The sequence below is a fragment of the Tyto alba genome, unplaced genomic scaffold, assembly GCF_018691265.1.
Source record: "Tyto alba isolate M040663 unplaced genomic scaffold, T.alba_DEE_v4.0 Super-Scaffold_7, whole genome shotgun sequence".
Classification (NCBI taxonomy): Eukaryota; Metazoa; Chordata; class Aves; order Strigiformes; family Tytonidae; genus Tyto; species Tyto alba.
The window spans coordinates 1,669,368-1,691,638 of record NW_024881328.1 but is presented as its reverse complement, the minus strand read 5'-3'; the positions used below and the strand labels follow the sequence as shown (position 1 = coordinate 1,691,638).

Sequence of the window (22,271 nt, the reverse complement as noted above, 5' to 3'; positions counted from 1 at the left end):
TACGGGTTACGTAGCTGAACGCCTCTGCTAAGGTAAGAAAACGGGTTTAAGTCGGAAGTAGTTTTCTGAGAAGTTGAGTCCGATGCTGGGAAGTGGGGCCGCCGGAGCTGGGCTGGCTGAAGGTCAGGAGGCATCAACCCCCGCGGCGATAGTACGTGTTGCACCCAGCAGGCTGCTTCCCTTTGCGGTGGCGGCGCGTGGCAGAAATCTTCCATCTGAGCTGTCTCACCTCACGGTTGGCATCCCACCGCCACCCCAGAGCAGAAGCAATCACTTGAAGGCGATTATTAGAAATACTGTGAAATAATTCGCAGCTTGCTCTGTGGGCTGTTTCGTAGATAAAGGTGATAGGAGACTCGCTCTGTGCTTTCTTCCTCCTCGGTGCAAGGCCCTCACCTGCCCTTGCTGTAGTGTGCACCCGCTGTCCGAAGCTCAATGCAAGTCTGGGATGTCTGCTGGCGTGGAAAGAACAGAAATAACTTGCAGTTGTTTGGAAACCAGGGTGCTATTTTTGGTTAGGTATAAAAGCAATGCTTTGTTGTTGTTTGTTTGTTTGTTTGTTTTTGTGTGTGGTTGCTTTTAGTTTGTTTGTTTGTTTGCTTGCTTTTTGTTTTTTCATCTCGGAGAGTCGGCGAGTAGGTCACACGCTTGAAAAGGCTTTTCCAATTAATTTTGCTTGCGTGTGGCTGGAGAGGGAGCAGGGGCTGAGCCCGACTGGTCGGCGGGTGGTTGGGGAGAGCCCTGCGGAGGATGGATACGTGGCCTGCGGGAAGTAGGTTGGAGGACGATTAAATAAACTGTGGTTGGTTGGCAAACGAGCCGCAGTTGCAGCTGCGGGTGCTTGAAGCGGGGAGTGCGCTGGATGGGAGAGGGGTCTGGGGTTACTTTTTGTCCGGTCCAGTCACGTCCCGTGCAGAGGAGGGAGACGAGTCACTTCGACTTGTAAATCCTGACGGAGCAGAGAACGGTGAGAAGAGTCTCAAAGTCCATGCACAAATGTTTCTTATTTTCCAATAATTGGATATACGGTAACTGGCTAAGTATAGGACGGATTATGGCGAGTGATAGTATGATTTGCATTACTTAATGGTAATAAGGAAAAAGGGGAAAAAGAAAAGAAGAGAGAGAGGGTAGAGGAATAGAGATCACGGGTCCAGGCTCCTGCGTTGGTCCTGTCTGAGTTTCAGGGATGCGTCCCTCCTGCTTGCTCGCTTCTTTCTATCCTGCCTCCCTTGCTTCGCTCCGCGCCCCCCCCCTCCATTCTTGGGGAGGGGGAAAGGTGCTGCCAACTTTAATGTGAATTGGGTGGCCAAGGAAGCCCCAGGTGGCCCTTGGGGCTTCCCGGGCTGCCCCCCAGCAGAGCCGTCCTGCCTTCACAGGACTCCCTGCCCCAGCCTCACCCTGGGCTAATCCGGCCGCTTGAGCAGCTCCAGCCTCCCCCTTCTTCACCCCGGGGCTGGAATTTCATTCCTGGGAGTGTTTTGGAGGGGCTCCGCTCTCCCCCCCCCCCCAGCCCTTCGCTCTTTCTCAGCCTGTTTGCCTCAGAGTTACCTGGGGGGGGGGGGTTGTGCCTCCAGCACCAGCCCAGCCGGTACCTGGGGCGATGCTGCAGCCTTCAGCCCTTCCAGCTGCCCGGGAGCCCCTTTCTGGTGGCTGCTGCCCTGCACCTCCGTGGGGTTGCCTCGGGGTGGGAGTTTGGGAGTTTGGAAGCACAATCACAACGTCCCGTTCATCCTACTGGGAGCGGTATTTCATTTAATTATGAGTGAAACCCGTGCAGATAGGACAGCAGCCTCCCGAGAGCGAGCTTCTTCTACAATCCTGCTCTTGCAATGCACCCCAGGAGTAAAATAGATGTTTAGTGCAGAGCGAAGAACTTTCTACCTTTGGCCTTTGCCGTGGTTATCTGTTCCTCTCCTATTGAGAACTGCGTGAAAAAAATCATCATCGTTTTGTGTCGTTAGATTGAACTGGACGTGGAAACTCCAAGGGCTGTACTTCAACACCAGAACGCAGTGAAAGCGGAGGAGTTGGTACAAGGATGCAGCCTTGGCATCTGGTTTCTTTCTGAAGAATATTTTTTATAATACAGCCAATTCTCTAAAGCTGCTTTTTTTTTTTTTTTTTTTTTTTTTTTTCCGGTAAAATTTTCGTGAAGAGCATCAATTCCATGGAGATAAATTGTTTTCTTACCCATCCCAGAAATGCAGCGCAGAGGAATTATTGCGCTGTTTGCTCCCCTCTGCCACATCCTGGGCTGCAGGAGAGTCCTACCCTGCATCTTTGCTGATGGGAATTGAACGAAAAAGGCTTTGATATTCATCAAAGTTCTTCAACTCGCATAGTTTAAAGGGGGGGAGCTGGTGTTTTCAGCCTACACTCCTGGTTTGGTTTTTCAAGTAAATTATTTTCTGTGTCTGCCCGAAAAGCGCTGTGAAACTGTGCTTAGATCTACAACGTCCTTCGTAAAGAGCCGAGCTACTCGTGCACCTTTCCCGTGTCCTGTGGAGATCTGCTGGCCCCAGTGTCAGGAATTAGATGGCAAGCGAATAATAATAAATAACAAAAATATTTTCATGCTATACTCTTAGCACGTCTTTTCTTCTGTTTGTACTGACACAACAGGAGCGGCCTTTAGTCTGGAACTGGAGGAGGCAGAAACACCTGTAAAAAATAAACGCGGGCTTCTGGTTCAACGTATAAAAAAGATGAGAGAATTAAAGTCACCGGAAGGATCGATGGGGTGGATTCAGGGCTCTTGACATGTTTTGAAATGCTTCCATAAATCATGATTTTGAAATATATTTAGCAATACTGTCGCGTTTCCCATCGGAGCACAGAGAGGCTTTTCGTGGCAGGTTCTGCCAATTCGACAGCGCAGTTCGAGGGTCTGAAGGGGCCCCTGTACTTCGCCCTTTCCCACGTTATTCCCATTCCACTCCTCCGGTGTCGCTGCCTGGTGCGGGCCGGGGTGCAAGTGTCTTGCAAATTATAAAAAGTATTAGAAGGTATTGAGTATTTCTCACTCTAATATAGCCCTTGTATTCATAATAAATAAGGATTTAGGAGCCCTAATAGCATTTGATTTGAGTCAGCTCTGCCTTTTGAGAGGGACTTACAGCCTCTTGGTTTTCTTTATCAGGTGCTTATGAAGACCTTTTTTTTTTTTTTTTGACTTTGTTTTCTGCTTTAATCAGTTGAATTTTGATATGCAATTTTCCAAGGGATTTAGAGAATTAGTAAATATATACAATAAATCTCGTTCTGAATGTCTGCAGGGACAGTAAAGACTTTTTTGAGAAGTCTAATGAGTTGTTTAAGCAGGATCTTCTTGCTTAAAAATCCCACTTGGCTGATTAAAATCACCATTTCCGATGCCTTCTCTCATTAAATCGTATAAAAAATCATTTCTCATAGATGCCTCCCAACTTGATTAAGTTAATTTACCGCCTCGTCACTGAAATTTTAATTTCTGGAAATATAAACATTTCTTTATGCTTTCCTTAGCTTCCTTAATTACAGCTTTTAAGTTGTTTAGCTAACACCACGTGGAAAGAGGGCGGCGGGCCCAGCGCATCCCTAGAGGGGAGGAACCCGGGGGCCTTCTGACCCCTCCTGGACCTCCCCGGGGAGCAGCAGGGCTGAGCTCAGCAAAGCCTGGCTCCCCTTCCCCTCCCTCCTTCCCCCTTCCCCTCCCTCCTTCCCCCTTCCCCTCCCTCCTTCCCCCTTCCCCTCCCTCCTTCCCCCTTCCCCTCCCTCCTTCCCCCTTCCCCTCCCTCCTTCCCCCTTCCCCTCCCTCCTTCCCCCTTCCCCTCCCTCCTTCCCCCTTCCCCTCCCTCCTTCCCCCTTCCCCTCCCTCCTTCCCCCTTCCCCTCCCTCCTTCCCCCTTCCCCTCCCTCCTTCCCCCTTCCCCTCCCTCCTTCCCCCTTCCCCTCCCTCCTTCCCCCTTCCCCTCCCTCCTTCCCCCTTCCCCTCCCTCCTTCCCCCTTCCCCTCCCTCCTTCCCCCTTCCCCTCCCTCCTTCCCCCTTCCCCTCCCTCCTTCCCCCTTCCCCTCCCTCCTTCCCCCTTCCCCTCCCTCCTTCCCCCTTCCCCTCCCTCCTTCCCCCTTCCCTCCCTCCTTCCCCCTTCCCCTCCCTCCTTCCCCCTTCCCCTCCCTCCTTCCCCCTTCCCCTCCCTCCTTCCCCCTTCCCCTCCCTCCTTCCCCCTTCCCCTCCCTCCTTCCCCCTTCCCCTCCCTCCTTCCCCCTTCCCCTCCCTCCTTCCCCCTTCCCCTCCCTCCTTCCCCCTTCCCCTCCCTCCTTCCCCCTTCCCCTCCCTCCTTCCCCCTTCCCCTCCCTCCTTCCCCCTTCCCCTCCCTCCTTCCCCTTCCCCTCCCTCCTTCCCCCTTCCCCTCCCTCCTTCCCCCTTCCCCTCCCTCCTTCCCCCTTCCCCTCCCTCCTTCCCCCTTCCCCTCCCTCCTTCCCCCTTCCCCTCCCTCCTTCCCCCTTCCCCTCCCTCCTTCCCCCTTCCCCTCCCTCCTTCCCCCTTCCCCTCCCTCCTTCCCCCTTCCCCTCCCTCCTTCCCCCTTCCCCTCCCTCCTTCCCCTTCCCCTCCCTCCTTCCCCCTTCCCCTCCCTCCTTCCCCCTTCCCCTCCCTCCTTCCCCCTTCCCCTCCCTCCTTCCCCCTTCCCCTCCCTCCTTCCCCCTTCCCCTCCCTCCTTCCCCCTTCCCCTCCCTCCTTCCCCCTTCCCCTCCCTCCTTCCCCCTTCCCCTCCCTCCTTCCCCCTTCCCCTCCCTCCTTCCCCCTTCCCCTCCCTCCTTCCCCCTTCCCCTCCCTCCTTCCCCCTTCCCCTCCCTCCTTCCCCCTTCCCCTCCCTCCTTCCCCCTTCCCCTCCCTCCTTCCCCCTTCCCCTCCCTCCTTCCCCCTTCCCCTCCCTCCTTCCCCCTTCCCCTCCCTCCTTCCCCCTTCCCCTCCCTCCTTCCCCCTTCCCCTCCCTCCTTCCCCCTTCCCCTCCCTCCTTCCCCCTTCCCCTCCCTCCTTCCCCCTTCCCCTCCCTCCTTCCCCCTTCCCCTCCCTCCTTCCCCCTTCCCCTCCCTCCTTCCCCCTTCCCCTCCCTCCTTCCCCCTTCCCCTCCCTCCTTCCCCCTTCCCCTCCCTCCTTCCCCCTTCCCCTCCCTCCTTCCCCCTTCCCCTCCCCTCGCTTTTAGGAAACAGAAGCACCTTATCTCAGCAGGTTCTTTTTTTTTTTTTGGAGGTCACGGTGAGGGGGTCACAGCCACGGATGCTTTCGGTGACAGTGGGTGGCTCAGGGCTCTCCTCTCTCCCTCCTGCGTGACCCACCGACTCGGACTCTGGCGTGGGGAGTGCTCGGGGCTCATCCCAAAGCCAGACCCCAGGAGCTTTCCCCGGGGACGCTGGAGGATGCTCAGCGCTGGCTCTGGGCGTTGGTTTGTCGCCAGCGTTGGGCGCGTCAGTCGGCGATGGGAGAGCTTCACAGCTGAGATGTTCACGTGGCTTTCCAGAATCCAAAGGTGGTTATGATTCATAAGGGTAATTGCTAATAATTTAGGATTATTTTTGATATACGTTCAACCCCTCCATTGTTACGATAACATATAATTTCGAAGAACACTCGAAGCGTTTATTTTCAAAACCTATTGTCCTGATCTCACATTATTGTGATGGAGAATTTTAAGCTCCGTTGTCAGCAAACCTTCCCGGGGATGTTCAGGGGGAGAACGAGTTTTGACTCTTGCACTGGGTTTCCCCTTCTGGGCCTTTGCCTTTGCATGCATTTAGGAGTACATAGCCTTTTACAATTGCTGTATTATCCTGCGACTTACCGATAAGCTGCTGCAATTGCTAAAAGAATGAACAGTTAATAAGAACCTGAAACGTACAGAAACCTGGCAGCGATGGTCTATGCATCCATTTTCAAAACTCATTAAATGTTATTTTGGAAACCTTTTAACATCATTTTCTGATTAAAGAAATCAAACAGCCCGCTAGGCTTTTTAACTAGATAAATAGAGATGAAATCAAAGGCTTATTCCACCGGTTTTACTTTTAAAAACATTTATAGCTTGAATTATGAAACTGTTGGTCTCCATAGGAAGGTTGCTCTCAGAAACAGAATCATGGGAATGATTTCAAAACTGAAACAACTTGAGTGAACAGAGAACTGTAACACAGATCTGAAAGCTAATGTGATTTAGATAATTTCTAGGGCTATTTAAAAATGTTTTTCCTATCCATTCTTCTCAAGGTTGCTTAGCTTCAAAAAAAGCCCAATACAAATTTAGCAGCTTTGAAGGTGGAGCATAAGACGCATTTATTCTGCCTTTATGTTATCATTTGGATTTTGAGGGTTTTGTGCAGATGTGTGAAAAGTGTTGTGGGCAGAGAGGGGAAAATACTTTGGAGTTAATGGAGGAGCTAACCCCAATCAAACCACTGCATCACTTGAGAGTTGGGAGACTTCGTAAGTTGTACCTTGTTCGTCCTCTCGCTCTCCTCCTCCACCCTCGGATCTTGGTGTCCATGAGGTATCATCAATCTCATCGCATCCACGGGGCAGGAATTTGGGTGGGGAGGCGGAGGGAGGAGCTCCAGGTGGGGGGAGCAGACTCTTGCCCGGGATCACGCGTGCCGGCGTCGCTCCGCCGCGGCTGGGTCCTCGCTTGTTCCGTTGGCCGGTGCGATGGCAGCTCGGAGCATCAGTCCCTTGGGTTGGGTGGGGTGGGGACCCCCACGGGTGCCGGGGACCCCCACGTGTGCCGGGGACCTGCTCGTCGTGGCCTTTGGCGAGGGGTGAGGGGCCTCCTCCCGTCGGTGGGGTGGGACCGGGGTCTTGGGGAGCCCGCGCCAGCTTTCACCGGGGATAACTCAACGGCGTAGAAATCCCCTCTCCCAACCGCTTCTCTGCACAATATCACAGAGTCACAGGCGGTTGAGGTTGAGGGGGGGGAAACGTCTGGAGGTCATCGGTCCAGCCCCCCTGGCTCAAGCAGGGCCACCCCGAGCTGATTGCCAGCCGGCTTTTGAATATCTCCAAGGAGGGAGACTCCACCGTTGTTTTAGTGCTGAGGCATCAGTGAGGTGTCTTAGATGGGCAACCGACAGGAAGAGAACAATTCAGCAGTTCTACATGATGAAAGGGGCTTTTTTTTTTTTTTTTTTTTTTAATTTCCCTTTTATTATTATTTTTTTTTAAGCATAACTTAAACATGATAAAATACTAATTTAAAAATCTTGTGATCTTAGCAGTTCAGCAAATCTTTTTCCGGTGCTGCCGTTAGGTAAAATCTTTTAGCGGAAAACCCAATATTTGTTTGCCGCACAGGCAAACGCGTTTGTCACTGTCACAGCGAGGATGTGCTGGAATTGGGACCTTCCTCACCCAGGTTCCCTCTGCCCCTCCTGCAGCTGCTGCTCAGGTGCAGCACAGCCAAAGGGCTCAGCTGGATCAGAAAAAAAAAAAAAAAAAAAAAAGGGGGGGGGGGAAGGCATTTTTTAAATGCTAATCAAAACATTTAAGGTTCTGGGAAAATGTAGCAGAAGTGTAGGGGTTTGTGTGCTAGTTCTAAGGAGGCACAACTGGAAGAGAACAGTTTTGGTAACTGCGTCCCTTACATAACTTGCAGCCGTTGTATTTTGGATAACCCATCCCTCTTCCTGCGTAAGGCAGCAATTCCCCAAAGTACTGAATTTCACTGCATAAAGCCTTCGTGGCTCTTTCTCCTTTTTTTTTTTTTTTTTCCCTTAGATCTCTTTGGAGATACAGGAGAGAAAAACGATAGTGGTTTTAATCTAGAGCTCTGCAGGAGCTTTCCTTTTACCATATATCATCTGAATAACTGGTGATTCATCAGAAGTCATGTCTTTGCAAAAAATACTTGTTCATGCTTAATCAAACAGAATACATTCTCCTTGAACAAGCCTTCTTGTGCTGTGTGTGCTGGCACAGGCGGACCCTTGTACCATCAGTCTACACATCCAGTTCAATTTTTTCCATGTATAAGTACTGGAGGGCTAAGCACGAGCTAGTAATCTCTGGGGGGGTGACATGTGCAATCATCCAGAAAACTCAGGAGCACTAGAACTTGATCTCGGATAAATCTGTGCCATGCCTCCAGGAAATGGAACGTATCTAGGAAGAAAAATAGGAATACCCAGTTTCGTGCGAGCTGCGTCCCTTCTGCAGCTGGAGCAGTGTGGGTTCGGTTTCGGGGGTGCTGGGGGGGCAGGATCTCCCCGGTGGGGCTGGAGGGTGGTGTCAGCTCAAGCCGAGCGCTGGTCGGGAACGTGCGGAAGGCGAAGGGGGCTTGAATTTTCCAGGGGGCAAAGGCGATGGGGCTGCGGGGGGTGTTTGCTTTCCCGTGCTGCGGCACCGGGCAGGGAGCCTGTAAACCCCCCAGCAGGCAGGGACGTGGAGATGCTGCTTGCTAAATATAGACCCGAACTGCTCCTCTCTGAGAAATTCCTGAATGAATAAGAAAACTCTACAGTGCTCAAATTGTGTGCTGTTTCTCGCCTATTTTTTTTTTTTCAGTTATGGGGGATCTTAAATTTATTCTTTTCCTCTTGCCATCACTACTGCTGCTCCTGAGTCATATAAATGATTTAGTGATTTTTTTTTTTTTTTTTTTTTTGTGTTTCTGGTCAAAAAAAAGCTTTGGCTACAATAGCCCCAGTACTGGAGTCCCAGGGATGCTGTTGTGGATCTGTGAGAATATTGGCTTAGAGCACCGCTCAACTCGTGCGCGTGTAGGGGTTGGGCCGGGATCTAAATTGGAGCCACCATGAACCTGCGGGACATTTTACCCACCCGCATCTGGAGGTGGGGTGTGGCGTAGCCAAAATAAGAAGATTCCTGCTGTTGTGGTTTAGGCCTGATTGACAGCCAACCACAATGCAGCAGCTCTCTCTCCCTTCCCCTCCAGCAATGAGAAGGGACAGAGAGCCAGGCTTGGGGTTCAAGATAGGACTGGGATGGGGAAAAAATCCCCCTTTTATGATCACAAGCAAAAGGCAGACTCATTAGGGGAAGAAAAAAAGAACATACATTTGTTACAGACACTAACAACACATAACAGAGTAGGACAGTGAGAAGCATTGCCACATCTTGAGAACACCTTCCCCCCACCCCTCCCTTCTTCCCGGGCTCAGCTCTGCTCCCGATATCTCTACCTCCTCCCCCAGGGGCGCAGGGGCAGGGAATGGGGGGTGCAGGCAGTGCTGCCACTTCCTTCATGTTTGGTGAGGGGAGTGTCCAAAACTTGTTCCTCCTGCTGCATCGTGGTCCCCCTCTCACAGCAGACAGTCCTCCACAAACTTTCTCTGACTTGAATTCCTCCCATGGGCCACAGCGTTCCCCACACTGCTCCGTCATGGGTCACTAACTTCCTCCGACTGGATTCCCTCCCACGGCTGCAGCCCTTCCCGAGCTGCTCCGGCGTGGGACCCCCCGCATGCTGCAATCCTCCCAGCACTGAATTACAGCAGCGGGGCTGCCTTTTCCCATGAGACCCCGGCCTTCTTTGGGCACAGCACCTTGATCAGCTGAGCAGGAGCAACAGGCCACAAATCAGTGTCTGCTCCACCGTAGATCTCCATGGGTGGCAGGGGGGGGCGCCCTGCCGTCTCCCCACAGGATACAGGGGGGTCTCTGCTCCGGCACACCTCCCCCCTCCTTTCTTCCTCCGTTCCTCCACTGACCTTGGTGTTCACGCAGCTGCAGCAACTCCTCCTCACAAGTCCCACTGCCCGTCACCACGTCCCTTCTTAAATACGTTATCGCAGAGGCGCAGCCGATTGGCTCAGTTTTCCAAACAGAAGTGGAGCTGACGTGGAGCTGGGGAAGCTTCGAGAAGCTTCTCACAGGGGGCCGCCCCGATAGCCCCCTCCCCTGCCACCAAAAAACTCCACCACTCACTCAACCCAGGACACCTGCAAAATGGTTTGAACAAAGAATGGAAATACTCGTTTGACGACAGCTAATTTGATCTTAATTCAGGAAGTGTTTCAGTTGCTGATGCAGTTTGAATGGTTGGTTTTGCCATGTCAGTGTTTTCTCTGCTCGCTCTTTCCGTGGTAGCTCTGCTTGGGGTTGTCCCCAGATCTCCATTCAGTGCCAAGCAGTTTTGCCCCGAGAAGAGCAGCTCTTCCCCAGGAGGAGATGGCTGGCTCAGGGGTTTCCCTCGTTTGCATCAAATGACTCAGTTGTTGAACCCTTGCCCTAAAGGAATCCTTCAAAAGTGACGCCAGCTAATACCGATCCGATTTAAATGCAGTTGGGCCAAGTTGCCTGTTCCTGTCGCTGCATTTCACCGAATCCCAGACTGGTTTGGGTGGGGAGGGAGCTGAAAGCCCCCCCAGTGCCCCCCCCTGCCCCGGGCAGGGCCCCCTTCCCCCAGCCCAGGGGGCTCCCAGCCCCGTCCAACCTGGCCTTGAACCCTTCCAGGGAGGGGGCACCCACAGCTGCTCTGGGCACCCTGGGCCAGCGCCTCCCCCCCCCGCACAGGGAAGGATTTCTGCCTCAGAGCTCACCTAAATCTGCCCTTTTTCGGTGCAAAACCGTCCCCCCCCGTCCCATCCCCACCCCCTGACCCAGAGTCCCTCCCCCCCTCCCCTGTCCCCCCTTTAAGCCCTGGGAGGCCGCTCGAAGGTCTCCCCGGAGCCTTCTCTTCTCCAGGCTGAACCCCCCCAACTCTCTCAGCCCGGCCCCCCAGGGGAGCTGCTCCAGCCCCCCCAGCATCTTCGTGGCCTCCTCTGGCCCCGCTCGAGCAGCTCCGGGTCCTTCTGCTGTTGGGGGCCCCCGAGCTGCCCCAGCACTGCAGGGGGGTCTCCCCAGAGCGGAGCAGAGGGGGACAATCCCCCCCCTGGCCCTGCTGTCCCCCCCTGCTCTGGCTGCAGCCCTGGGCACGGGTGGTTTTGGGGCTGAAACAAGCACAGGTTTTGTGCAGAACAAGCACATCCAGGCAGCATCAGGAGCAGCAGCGGGAAATCGGGGGGGGGGGGTGTGTGTGTGTGTGTGTGTGTGTGTGTGTGTGTGTGTGTTAACCCCTGAATGGAACTGCCTGAGAGACTGCGGGGACTAAACCCCTTTGGTCCTGGGCCCCCCCCCCGACATCCCAGGGCTGGTCACTCTGAAGGATGGAGACGTTCATTTCTGAGGGGCAGTGCTGCAGCAGGGACCACCCTGGAGACCAGGCTGGGGGTTTCCAGCAAGGCTGTTGCCTTAAATGGAGCTTAATGGTGAATAAATGGAAAATCTTCCATTTTGTGTCGGTGCAGCAAATACATTCCTACTTCCAAGAGCTGCACTTTTTAGCCCGCCCTTCTCCAAAAAGAGAGCTTTGTTGTGTTTGTGACAAAGGGAGGATTTGTGTTTGGTGTTTATATACCTACTGCTTTGATGCCCTTTAAGATGTGTCCCAGAGCATCCACCTTCTGCTAAGTACGGTTTTCAAACACCAAATATTACCTTTTTAGCTTAATATTGAATGAGCAGTATTGTGCTAGCTTCCCCCCCCGTTGCCTGAGATCCCAGCTCCCACAGCCATCAAGCAAAGGGAATTTTTACCTTGTCACACAGATGTCCTTGTTTTAAGAATCTGATGCTAATAAATTTGTTTTCTCCACCTTGTAAACACGAGTGCCCATGCACTCTTTGTTTACACGTAAGCTAACGTGTCCCACAGGGGAGGGAAACCAGCAAGCTGTTCCTGTTCTGAAAATACACTTCTGGCATGGAAACAGGGTTGCAGAGCGATGCCGGCGGGAACCGCCTCGTGCTGCGCGCGGGGCAGGGTGTGTGCATCCTACACCGGCCCACGCAGGCGGTTTCCTGCGATGGAGAGCGGCGTTCGAGCGCGTTTTTTCCCCCCCGATGCACATCCGTGGGGGCAAGGGGTGTGCAGGGGGGTTGGTTCCTCAATTCCTCTGCCCCGGGGGGCTTGCCGTGCCGAGCCTCCTCCAGCAGAAACGCGGCCGGGCGCTGCTCGGCGCAGCGGGGAGAGGTTTTCCCACGTGCGTTTTGCTCTTTTTTTTTTATTAAAAAAAAAAAAAAAAAAATCACGTTAAATGCTGCCGGGGTGGCGGGGGCACGACCTGCGCCGTTGTTTGCTGAGGTTTCTCATCCTGCAAAATCTGCAGGAGGCTGGGGAGCAACCGCAAGTTTAGGCGATGCTCGAAAAATGAGCTTAACGTACGTGCAGTAGTGAAAAGGCAAATACGTGTCAGGGAGATTGTAGAATATTCGCTTTTTCCGCCTTGACGTGAAATAGAAACGATTGAAAAAGTTGAATCGAAGGATGAGGTTTCTCAGCAAGATGACCAAATCGTTGTTCACTGAAATAGGATGTGCCCTTTTCTGTCTTAATGGAGCAACTCCAGGCGACTGGTTTGAAACCATTTGCACTCCCTCTGCCCAGTCGGCACAACAGGCTGGCGCTGCCCTTCTGCACTGTTTCCCAGGGCTGCTTCTGGTTGGTTTTTTGTTTTTTTTTTGTTTTTTTTTTTTTTTTTTCAGTGCAAGCCAGTAAGAGCCTGTCAGGAAGCAGTCTGCTGTGATCTGCCTTGCTTACCCAAGTGCAGAGTAGGCGCGTGGTTGTCTTGTTGTTCTCCCCGTTGCAGAGCCGGGGCTGTCCGGGCAGCGTGGCCGCAGCCGCCGGCACTCGGGGCGCTTTATTGTCACCGATGCTCGGTGGCAGAGCAGTGACCCAGGGTGGCACCCAGTGCACATCAAGGTTTGGGATGCGTGGTCGTTTATCATTTGTAGCGGGGTCGTATTTGCAAGAGTGAGTTCACTGAAAAGAGGAGGAAAACGTGATTCTGGGAGATTAGGAGAAAATAATAAAGTGGATGTTTGGGGCTAGGGCTGCTTAATATTTTAATATCATTGTGAACTATTTACTCATGGTTTTAGATATTCCTTAAAAGTACTGCCCGTAGTGAACTTCATTATTAAACCTATGTTACTGCTTTGCATCCCGCATCACGCGCGTGTCACTCGGCACGTCACAGTTGCACTTTCCTGGAGTTAGGGTCTATTATTCCATTTCTTTCTTTGTTTGCACGCTTGGTGTGTAAAAAAGGCTCCAGGATGAGGCGATCTTGGGTGTGTTTTGTGTTTGGAGAGCATCTCTCCAAAAGCCCTAACAAAAAAAAAAAAAAAAAAAATAAAAAATTTAGGGAAAAACCCAAACAATCTTCCGTTTTGGGGCATGCAGCTCACCGGATATTTTGAAAGGGAAATCCCCCAGCCCAGCGCCTGGGAGATGGCCCGTGGTGGCCGTGGGTCACCTTGGCCTCGGGGGGTGCTCAGGGTCTGGGTTAGAGCTCACCGTACCGTTACATAAATGTGTTTTCTCCTTCTGGCCTGGAAGAAGCGGGGAAGGGGCGGCGGCGAGGCGAGCGGCCACGCTCCGTGGCGAACGCGTTTGCAGCCCTGCCTGCGTGGGGAATTGTGCTGGACTGGAAGTAGAGCCCCTGGGTATCCTGCAAGCTTAATAAGCGTTACGTTCCTTACAGTTATAAATAGCCACACGGCCTTTCCTTTTACAGTTTAATGCGTGGTGGTCTTGATTTTTACAGAGCTGGGTGGGGGGGCAGAAATGTTTTCACTTTTGTTTTACCATCTTTCTTTTTTCTTTTTATTTTTCCTTTCTCTTTACTGTTTAATACACAGCGTTCTTGATTTTTGTGTAGCTGGGGGGGGGGGTGTAGAAATGTTTTTTTTGTTGTTTTGTTGTTTTTTTTGTTTGTTTGTTTTTTGTGTTTTTGTTTTGGTTCTGTTTTGTTGGGTTTTTTGGTTTTTTTTTTTTTTCTGCACTCCATCACACATCCGTACTGGGGAGGGAGCAGGCTTTCCCCGGAGGGTGTACAAGCTCTGCCAAGGAAACACCTTCGTGGCAGCCTCCCAGGCTGAGATGGGGTCTCTGGTCCCCAGGGTGCTGAGGAGCTCCGGTGGGGCTGGGGCTGCTCTGCTTTAAGGAGAACATTTTGCCTATTCTATCAAAGTCTTCGCCGTTATTTTTATGTAGCAACTTCCTTCCTTTCCTTAATTAATATATCAGATCGACTGGCAAGGCAGACTTTTCCCTGGATGGTTATCAATAAATTATTAACAATATTGTCAGTAATTTTTGTCAGCAGCCAATTGATACCTCTTAAGTATTATTTATTGTTTAAATAATATTCAGCCTCCGGCAGATGTTCTGTCTGCTTAAAACCTGGAAGAAATGCCCAGCTGTCTTCTCCATGGATACCTGTTACTTGTCCTGGATACCTTTATGCTCACCATTCTTTATTTAGAGCACTACGCAGCAGGGGTTCTTTTACTAAATATTTCAGTTCCCAGCAGCTCGCTCCCAGGTGGTTCCTCATGCACTCACTCCCCTAAGGGATCATGAATTGCAATCCAAGAAAAAAAATCTTAAATATCCCTGAAACCTCTCTCATCAGCACTCTGCAAGCCCGAGAAGAGGCCCCTCCTAATAGAATTTCTGTGTTCAGAGTGCTGAAGGACACTCTTTTTTTTTTTTTTTTTTTTTTTCTTTTTTTTTCCCCCCCAAATTGCTTACCTGGGGTTTGTTTGTTCTGAAATAATGTGATTTACTGGGCTGTTTAGATGGGCTGAGCTGCTGCTGGGGGAAGGCAGAGCTGGAGAGCCCCCCCGGGGAAGCGGTGCCCAAAGGGCTTTTTCTGCTTACAACCGCAAATCCTATTTATGGCAAAGCTCTCCCCATCAGAAACCTGCGCGCTGGATTTGTCGTCGGGGTTGAGACTGCTTGTCAAGCCCAAACTCATCATCATCAAGCAAAAGGCGCGTTTAGGTGAAATCTTACAGTGGCACTAAAAGCAGCAGCACCCCCATATTGCAATTTTTAAAGGGCTTTTGGGGTGAAATGACCGTAACCGCTGAGCAGCAGTGCTCGGTGGATGTTTTTTGAAAAAGACTTCATTGGCGCGTAATCCCGGCTTCTTCTTCGTGACCAACTTCTGTTGTTTCTTTTGCCTTTCTGGGGTTTTTAAAGCCGAGGGGCTCTTTTGGGGAGCGTGCGAGGCAGCGGGGTTCTGGGCGTCAGTTCTAGTCCCGAAGCAACCCGAGCAAATCAACCCAACCCAACCCAATGACGGCGGCCTCCCACGCGCCCCCGCAACCCGCAGCTGGGTCACAGCCCCTGGGGCTCCTCCACGAAGGAAGAACCTCGACGAGGGTCTCTTGGTTTGCCTGGAGGGAGGGGGACAATTTGCAGCCCGCGGTCGAAGCAGCTGTGGGGCTTGCGTGGTTTTACGGGTGACGTAAAATAGTTGTTTCTTTTTACAACCTCGCTACGTGTCTGCTTTTTCAGGTTTGTGAAGCCAAGGTGAGACTGAAGGTGAAGAGGACAGCTGGGTTGGGGGGGGGGGGGGGGCGTGTGTTAAAATCAAACCTTCACTAAGTGCTGCTTTTAACTAAATTATAATGAAAGGGTTTGGCAGGAAGAAGGGGAAAAAGCCTATTGTGGGTAAAACGCTGTGACGTTTCAGGAAACAGTCATCCAAAATGTAATTAGGAGCGCCTGAATTTTATGGAGGGGAAAACTGGGTTTGGGCTGCAAACAGCCCCGAGGCTCTTCCAGAGCAGGGGAGGGAGAGCAGGAGCCGTCCTGCCTTCCAGAGACGTGGTTTGACTCCGTTATTTAACACAAATCTGGTGTTGGAGGCATCCAACGAAGATTATTATCTTGGCTTGTTATACCGAATTCATCTTGAAGTGAAAAATAAACCCATTAGCAAATGCGGCCGGGTTCAAACGTTAATGCATTACTGATAAACAGCAAACTACAGCTGCGGAGAAAGTTTATTCAAAAAAAAAAAAAAAAAAAAAATTGTTGAAGAGAAAGGAAGGTGGAAATCAGGCATCTGATATTGCGTCCGTAATTCTCCATCCTTTTCTGTTCTGCTTGGACAAAAGTTCCAGCAATGCTAGAAAGAAAGGAGGCGCTGAGGAGATTCTCTTGCCTGGTTTTCTGTCGGAGCGGTGCAAAGAATTTTTTTTATCTGCCCCTGTCATCACGGCATCGCTAGAAGATGCTGGGAACAGCATCCTCCCCCGGTTGCAGTATTTATTTACAGGCTCATTGTCTTTTTCGTCTCACTTATTAACTCTCTGTAGGTCTTCAGCGTATTGCTCGTGCAGTGCTGTAAGAAATCACAAAACTCGCCGCGCAGCAGGCTCAGCCCTGCTGTTTTGAGTACCGGCGTGTAAGCCCTCGCTATTTCAGGGGAGAGCTGCCAGCCCCGGCGTTCAGAGGGCGGGTAAGCCTGGCACCAAAAAGCATATTTTTTCCCCTTATTTCAGTGAGTTCCCATTTTCTGAATCAAGGTTAGGAACTTCTGTTCTTGGGAGATCTGTGTACTCGCTGCCTTCCCCCCTGGTAGGGTCAAAAGTGTACTTCAGCTGTAAATCTCTGCTTCCAGTTATTTATAACCTTCCAGTCAATTAACTTCTACGAGTGGAATTTTTCATGCTTGGTCTTTGCTTGGAGGGAAATATATTTTGGCAAGTTGGTAGACAAAAACATATTTGCATTTTGTGGATTATGCATTCATGGTACACAGCTGCACGTTCCCTGGCCGGTACAGACAGCTCTCTTGGTAGGCAAGGAGCAGAAGTGCAGGAAAAGAGGGAGAATTAACATCGCTAAAAAACTTTTTCTTCTCAATCTGACCCAATTTCAACCTCCTGTCACATATGACTTGCTAAAGAGTTTCTTAATTGCCTGAGGATCCCTAAATACTGAGAGGCATTTCGTGTTGTGAAGCAACATTTCCGATGGGTTTCCATGGAGAGGTGTTGAAGAGCTCATGGAATTCACCTCAGAAGTACCAGAAAGTTTCGATTTTCTTACAAAAAAAAAAAAAAAAAAAAAAGTCTGATATCTAACAATTAATTTCTTAGTGAAAGTTAGGAAGAGCCCTGCTTGTTGTTTGATATTCAGTGTCCACAGTGTAGAGGCTTTTTGATAAGAATTACTGTTTTGGATTACTTATGTAAAGAAAATATAACGTGTCACCTTTGCGTGCCTCGCTCGGGCGGCGGCGCGCGTTGCTGCCGGCCAGTTATTTATTAAGGGCCTTTTTGCAATATTTTAATTTTTGAGTGATAAATAGGCAAGTGTGCCAAGGTGATGCATGATTATCGGGGCTTCCGAGGGGCTTTTGGTCATCGTACTGTAACTGCTGTTGCGCTTAAATCCATCAATAAATACGGTCATCAGGTAACGGATGGGCTGTCAGGCACCCTGGTGTGATTTTTTCCCTGATTTTTCGCTAGATGTGGCCACTGGAAGAGTTATGGCTAGCCTTTACTATTTCCTATTTATCTACGGTGTGGAAGGGAAGGCTTTCTTCTGCCCACACCCATGCCCCGGTCTCCTCCCCGGCTCCACGACCAGCGGGACCTGAGCCCCCATCCAGCGATGCGATGGTGATTTACTTCATCGTGAAGGTGGCGAGCGTGGAGCCGGGGGGATAAATGCACTTTTCCTGAGAGGAGACGACAGGTTTCAGGTCCGCGGTGGTACCCCGGGAGCAGCGTTCCCTGGCAGGGCCACGCGGCAGCGGCCGGCGGGGAGGAGGGAGCAGCCCCAGCTGCCCGCGGGGACGCTTCCTCGCAAAGCTGTTAAGTCGCTCCTTGTTGTTTAGCAGCAAAAGTCAACGTTTGGTGGGGAGTTTGGGAATTCGCTTTGGATCCGGGCGTCGTGGCCGAGGGTACGCCCTCGTGTCCGGGGTTTGGTTAAGCGGCTCTCCCGGAGACGCCGTACCTTGGGAGCCGGTGGCCTGTTCTCCTTGCTCCCCCTTCAGCCCCAAAATGTGAACAGTGGGGAGAGCCGTGGGGGTGATTTCCCACCCCTGTGGCAGTGGGGAGGCAGTCTGCTTTACACACCCCAGCTGTCCGCTGGAACGGATTGGGGCTTTGGCACTCAAATGCTGCAAAACAGGGAAAAAAGTCAGCATTTTGGGTGTTCCCCAACCAATCCTCCAGAGTATGTACTATTTGCATTTATTTCTTTTTATCAGCCCTCACAAGCTCCTTGTCCAGAACTCCTTGGCTGGGTCTGTACTGTGAAACCTTGGGATTGATGCGACTGAGGGTTTGTTTTGTGTGGGTTTGTTGTTTTTTTGTTTTCTTTTTTTTTTTGCAAGGGGTGCCTGGACTCAATGCTTAAGCTATGGCTAGTGGTGCTTGGCCACAGGATAACCAGGGGTATTATTGATTATTGGGATTTTTGTGTACCCGGGAGCCCTGCAGTCACATAAGCACACAAAATTCATTGCCGAGGTCTTCACGTCTTCGTCGTACAAAGGTTCCTTGAGTCTTTATCACTTGTGACAACACCCGAGCGCAACGAATCCTTCTAGGAGAGAAATGGAATAAATCTCTGAACAGCACAAGGAATTTTAACACAACGGGTCGGGCACATGCATAAAGCAAATCCAGAAGCTGAATAAACAGCAGATGATTTCCAGCCCCGGACTGCATCGTGTCTGCCACGGTCTCTCACAGATAACACGCTGAACCAGCTCTAATCCCACAATCAATAAATCTCCGGATGAATAGACTTCACAGACTGTTTTACTGTCTGGTGGCAGAATTGCTGATTTCTTTGGGGTCTTTTGTTCTGCCAGCACCAAAGGTGCCTGCAAAATTCGTATACTGCCAGAAAATCAACCCCTTGATATAGTTAAGAGAAAAAAAAATAAAAACAATAATTGGACGTGATACACAGTAGCTATCACTAGCAATTACAAGGATGCATGTGCTGGTGACAGGACATTAATCAGGAGGTGGGAGGTGTGTACCAAGATTTTTGCAGCCCCGTGTAAGCACAGGGGGCATCTGCAGGGGTGCCAGCACCCTCGGGGTCCCTTCTTGGGGGGCACAGGTCGTGCTCAGTGGGTTGGGAAGATACACCTACATGTACTGAGGGCTAAAAGAGGATGATGATTAGTAAGTCTTTTTTTATTTATTTTTTTGTTTTGTTTTAATGCGCATTGTCTGCAGTTGGCACTGCCCCTGCAGAGCAAGCAGGGCTTCTGTCGGCTTTAAAAAAAAAAATAAAAAAAAACTAGTGGCCCCCGGCTGAGCTAAGCAAACGATGTAAAAAGCCTGCTTACCTGTCACAAAGGCAAAAGTTTAAAAATAATCTCTTCCTTAAGCCGTTGACCCTGACGGGCTCCCCCAGCATTGGCACGGTCTGAAACAGCGGATTCTGGCGAGGAGGCGATGCTGTGAACGGCGAGAGGAGCGCTGGCTTGGAGGCGAAATACCCGGGCGTGGGTGGCTGTAGAGAGACCCCCCCAAAATGGTCAGAAATTCTGGGAAGAGCAAGCTAGCAACGGGGGGGGACTCGCTTTTTTGGGTAAACCTGTGAGAAAGGGAGGCTGTGGCTGCGCCTGTCGTTCACCGCTGCTGTGGGAGGAAGCGTCTGCGTCCTTTCCCCAGGCGGAGAATGGATTTTATGGAATGTTTGGGGGAGTGATGCCTTTGAGATGCTGTGGGGTCCCACGGCTGCTGGGCTGTGCGAGTCGGGCACCCCGGTCCCAGGGGGAACCGCCACGTGTTTGGCTGGGGTAGGTGCGAGGGAGGAGAACGCGGAAATGCAGAAATTAACGCAGCAGAAATGAGTGGAGCAACAGTTTTTTGAACAAGAAAGGTTTCTTCCACTCCTCCTTAAGATGCTGATCTGTGTCTGCAGCGGGATAATTCCGGACAAAGCTGAGCGCTCCCATCTCCTGCATAAATAACCGAGGACATGGCGTGACTAATTTTTTTGTGATTAAGGACATGTGTACGCCGCCACGTCCGACTAGGCTGTGCTGTGTTAAGGTCTTTCAATCTTTCTTCTGCCAATTGCTGTTAGCCATTTCACGCTTTTGCATTGCAGAGTGGCTTCTCCAGCAAACCCACGATGCTTTTCCCTCCCTTCAGTGGTGTTTTTAACGTCACGTGGATGTGGGTTTCTGGCTAATTTTGGCTTCTGGAGTGCTTTTGGGACCGGAGTAACTAAGAGTGGAACAACTTTAAAGTTAAAATTACGACCTGAGAGTGTAGGAAGGTGCAAGGGTAATAAAGATGACGCCTGGATGGAGCTGTGAATTAATAATGTGCTGCTTCCAGGGCTGAATTGGGCTCCCCTTCCCTGGGGAGAACTGCAGACCAAGGTTCCCAGCCCATTGACCACTGGGGCTCTTTCTGCTGGTCGTCCCCTTTTCACCTTCGCTCCCCGGGGCTGTAATTTTTGTTCCCGCATTAAAAAACTGAAGTTTCCACCAAGTTCACAGCTGTGCTGCTAAATGCTGTGACAGCGCTGGAAGTGCAAGATCTCTAATTTAGGAATTGTTACCCTAGATGAGAGGCGGTAAAAAGGCCAAAATTGGCCCAGAGGTGGTCCAGCTGCAGAGGGCCTGCGCATCCATGGCGAGCCTGAGATGCTAGGGCTCTGTGCCCCCTCGTTGTGCTCTGCAAATACATATTTGTGAGTCAGCAAAGAAATACAGAACCACACAAAGTGCGATGGAAACTTCGGGAATTACTGCAAAAGAGCAAGACACGCTTATGAAAAGTAAACTATTTTCTGTTCTGTGATTTGTTACTGCTGTGGCTAAGGATATGACAGTGTTGTGGTTTGGGCCTGGTTGGCAGCCAACCACAATGCAGCAGCTCTCTCTCCCTTCCCCTCCGGGAGTGAGAAGGGACAGAGAACCAGGCTTGGGGTTCGAGATAGGACTGGGATGGGGAAAAATCCCCCTTTTATGATCATGAGCAAAAGGCAGACTCGTTAGGGGAAGAAAAAAAAGAACATACATTTATTACAGACACTAACAACACATAACAGAGTAGGACAGTGAGAAGCATTGCCACATCTTGAGAACACCTTCCCCCCACCCCTCCCTTCTTCCCGGGCTCAGCTCTGCTCCCGATATCTCTACCTCCTCCCCCAGGGGCGCAGGGGCAGGGAATGGGGGGTGCAGTCAGTGCTGCCACTTCCTTCATCTTCGGTGAGAGGAGTGTCCAGAACTTGTTACCCCCTGCTGCATCGTGGTCCCCCTCTCACAGGAGACAGTCCTCCACAAACTTTCTCCGACTTGAATTCTTCCCATGGGCCGCAGCGTTCCCCACACTGCTCCATCATGGGTCATCAACTTTCCCTGACTGGATTCCCTCCCACGGCTGCAGCCCTTCCCGAGCTGCTCCGGCGTGGGACTCCCCCGCATGCTGCAATCCTCCCAGCACTGAATTACAGCAGCGGGGCTGCCTTTTCCCATGAGACCCCGGCCTTCTTTGGGCACAGCACCTTGATCAGGCAAGCAGGAGCCACAGGCCATAAATCAGTGTCTGCTCCACTGTAGATCTTCATGGGTGGCAGGGGGGTCCGCCCTGCCGTCTCACCACAGGATCCAGGGGGGTCTCTGCTCTGGCACACCTCCCCCCTCCTTTCTTCCTCCGTTCCTCCACTGACCTTGGTGTTCACGCAGCTGCTGCAACTCCTCCTCACCAGTCCCACTGCCTGCCACCACGTCCCTTCTTAAATACGTTATCGCAGAGGCGCAGCCGATGGGCTCAATTTCCCAAACAGAAGTGGAGCTGACGTGGAGCTGGGGGAGCTTCGAGAAGCTTCTCACAGGGGGCCGCCCCGATAGCCCCCTCCCCTGCCACCAAAAAACTCCACCACTCACTCAACCCAGGACAGACAGAGAAGGCTTTAATTTCAAATACTCCAGGTTTTTTTAGATGTGGATGTCCCACTGAATTCGCCCCCGGTTACTGCTGTGTCTTTAGGCAAAGAACATCCAAAGAAGTGGTGGGTGGGGTTGGGGGTGCCCTGGGGCCATGAAGTAGTTAATCAGGAGTTAGCTGGTAGCTGGTGTCATTCTCTGAATTCCTCGCTCGGAGTTGTGCTGCCAGATTGGGGCTTGAATGTGCCAATAAGTATTTTGCTGGTAAAGGAAGGAAACGGCATAAGAAAAAGAGAGAAAAGAATCAGAAGCGTATTTATAAACCAAAAGGAGTGTGTGGGGGAGATAATACGTAACAAACTAAATTGCAAAAATATTTTTCTTAATATAAAACGAGCCAAAGTTTCGCGCTTGAAGAGCAGGCAGATTGCTGTGTTTCTGATGTGGCTCGCTCTGGCATTAAGATTTATTGTTCAAATCGTGTTATTACTGTTACTCCTGATGGGGAAGTACATTTCAAAGTGGTGCTGTTGATGTTGTCATTCGGAAGTGTGTTTTCTGTTC

At 51.2% G+C, this 22,271-nt stretch overlaps 1 protein-coding gene across 5 annotated transcripts in view; it reads left to right on the top strand.

Moving 5' to 3' along the window:
• The window catches only part of KCNJ3 (potassium inwardly rectifying channel subfamily J member 3), a 54,472-nt gene that overhangs the window by 8,727 nt on the left and 23,474 nt on the right, over window positions 1-22,271 (top strand). Inside the window, exon 3 of one of the 5 annotated variants that reach the window (XM_042784321.1) lies at window positions 5,233-5,645. The exons of 3 other annotated variants lie outside the window; for them this stretch is intronic. In XM_042784321.1, the coding sequence (XP_042640255.1) occupies window positions 5,233-5,519 (287 nt within the window). In that variant the 3' untranslated portion in view covers window positions 5,520-5,645. Of the gene's footprint in view, window positions 1-1,964; window positions 2,808-5,232; window positions 5,646-22,271 lie in introns of those variants that run through there. One more of the 5 variants, XM_042784324.1, reaches the window with a different exon arrangement.